Genomic DNA, 2,670 nt, shown 5'->3' with positions numbered 1-2,670 from the left:
TCTTATGAGTCCACATCAATTTAATGTTTATCGCTTTGAAAGTTGCTATTTTATTGGAATTTTTAGGGCAAAAAGCAAATGGGAGCTCATCATTGGAAAATCATGAGATGGGTGTCTCATTTCCAATTAAAGTCAAATGAGCACCCCTTTAATGATTTTATCTTGAAAATATCTCTTGACCTAACACTGTTGTAGCATCTATTGGTAGCTACTACAATGTGTAGAAACTACATGATAGTTGCTATGTGTTTATGGTGAGTTTAAGATTTATGATTTAGGATTTACAATATGTAGAAGTTATTGAGTAGTTGTTATAATGTATAAAAACTACCCAGTAACTGCTATAATGTATTAGGGTGAGTTTAGGATTTACACTATGTAGAAGCTATCTAGTAGCTGCTACAACGTGTTTAGGGTGAGTTTATAGTTTAGGATTTACACCATGTAAAAGCTATCTAGTAACTACTATAATATAGTTAGGGTGAATTTATGCCCAGTTTACTTGGAGGTACGGAAAGAGAAACTGCGGAAAAATTTCCCTTGCATGCATGCACCCTCGTTTACCTCTCGAAATTTTTAGGAAGGAAAGGAAATTTTATCCATCAGCTGATCATTTTCTCCTCAAAACTTGTCACCCCGAAATCGGGCGGAATGCGACGGACGGACAACACAAAAAAATAAAAATAAAAATTCACTCGATTCTTCTCTTCTTCTCCTCCGGCGCAACCGATTTTCTCCTCCTTCGCTCGCCTCCGCCCCCGCGACCTCTGCGCGGTAGCTCTCTGCTGTCGTGGTCTCAACGCCGCCGTCGCCGCCTCTGAGAAGGTGTGGCTGGCACAGTACCAGCTCCTCGGCCCTCTGCCGGTGCTTCCCCTGTGGCGAAGGGGCGTGCGTTCGTACCGCGCTCTCTGCCGCTTCCTAGCCGGCGTCGCGCCGCTCCTCGGCATCTGGGTGCACCAGAATCCGGAGCTGGGCAACGTCGTCTGCGTTGTTTGGGGCTTCCTCTCCGTCATTGGCGTCCGCATCATCCCGCAGGAGCTGGGGCCCCTCGGCCTCCACGCCGGGCCCCTCCTGTGGGCGCCGGTGTTCGAGATACTCGCCGACGCCAATGGCGCATCCTCACGTTTCTTCCTCCACGGCCGAGACAGCGGCGAGGATTGCCTCTACCCCGGCTCCGTCTGATCAATAGATTCGTCTTCCAACGTCCTTCTCCTCGAAGTCGATGCGCGATCGAAAGCTTCGATTTTTCCACAGAAGCCCCTTCATTTGGCCTCCGCCGGGAGCATCTCCGCCTTTTCTGAACCAAAAGAGGCAAGCTTTGCCAAAAGATGCAGCCGATCAAACACCAACGAAATTTCTCTCTCTACAGCGTCACCGCCTTCATTTGACCGCCGCCGCCTTCTTGAATTAGCTGCGAGTAAAGTCCGTCTCAAGGTTCCCCAGGACTTGACTGTAGCTCCTCTCTTTGAACGCGCTTCTTCCTTGGACGACGACGATCGCTTGGCGGATCGATGGTTGGAGCTCATCGACATGTTCAAGCTCAACGGCGGATGGATCGACCGTAAGGCAGCAGACTTGTCCTCCGTTTACTCTGCGCGGGTGCAGATTTCCTTTCCCTCCCCTAGGGATTTATTTTCCCTAGGGATTCCTTTCTTTTCTTCATCCGTTGTATGAAGTAAACATAGCATTAGAATTTAGAGTTTTGGGTTTAGAGTCTCCGAATAATTTTATTTCAAAATATTATTTACCAACTTGATCAAAACTATTTAAACTTCATCAAAATCACTTTAAAATAATTATAGAAACTATTATGTAGTGCTACAATCCTAAACCTTAAACTTACCAGAAATAAATTATAATAACTATTGGGTAGTTTCTATATGTTGTAATTGTTAGTATCCTAAGTAGAGTTTTGATATGTAGTCAAATAAATTTAAAATTAGGCTCTGTGTTATGTTTGATGTGTATGTTTAAGTGTACAGAGACTTAGGATAACACACGTGTTCTAGATGGCAAATCTTGGTGGAAGACTGCTGGAACGGAAGAATGACATGGGAAAGGAGCCAACAAGCTTGATGCATCTGAGGGTACGAGGCGAAAGAGTACTCGGTGGAGCGAGAAAGATGCACAAGAGCGAGTCGGAAGGGCTCGGTGCATCAAAGGGACAAGAAGCCAGGAAGGAAGACTACACAAGACGACAAAGACAGAACAGAGGAGAAAAATGATCAACCCAAGGTTGACCATTCCAAGCGCTAGAGATAATTCCAGGCACTTGAATAACCCAGTCCAAGTCAGAGCGATCGTTGTTGAGACCGATCAGGATGGAGTCCACATTAGCAGAATCCAGATACATCCGATTATTTCCAGGTGCCCGGATCACAAGGGATCATCCAGAGCCATTAGCGGATCGTTGCTAAAGTGGATTGGGTTCGATGAATCTAGTCGCTCGGAAGGCTTCCAAACTCTTTCAGAGATGCCACGTCAGCACAACAGTCAGATCAAGAAAAAGCTAAAAAAACTATAAATGTACATACTCTATTTTAATTGTCTTCATTAATAGTTTTTGTTCAAAGAAGAATTCTACACATTTTCGAAGAAAGAGATTTAGTAGTGTTGTTCATAGTTTTGGACTAGCAACTTCTTAGTTACAAACAAGTAATTTATGTGTTT

At 44.7% G+C, this 2,670-nt stretch overlaps 1 protein-coding gene across 1 annotated transcript; it reads left to right on the top strand.

Annotated features, from left to right (window-relative positions):
- Positions 1-732: 732 nt before the first annotated feature.
- On the top strand, positions 733-1,216 carry LOC141817482 (F-box protein At5g39450-like; the record flags this gene model as incomplete). Its single annotated transcript, XM_074705124.1, has 1 exon — positions 733-1,216. A coding segment is annotated over one exon (450 nt), but the record flags the coding sequence as incomplete, so codon positions are not given.
- Positions 1,217-2,670: the final 1,454 nt, after the last annotated feature.

The sequence above is a fragment of the Curcuma longa genome, unplaced genomic scaffold (assembly GCF_044706935.1).
Source record: "Curcuma longa cultivar G26 ecotype Majalengka, Jawa Barat unplaced genomic scaffold, ITB_CL_G26_1.1 contig_20704, whole genome shotgun sequence".
Classification (NCBI taxonomy): domain Eukaryota; kingdom Viridiplantae; phylum Streptophyta; class Magnoliopsida; order Zingiberales; family Zingiberaceae; genus Curcuma; species Curcuma longa.
The sequence above is the reverse complement of the archived record's forward strand: the minus strand, read 5'-3'. Positions and strand labels throughout refer to the sequence as shown.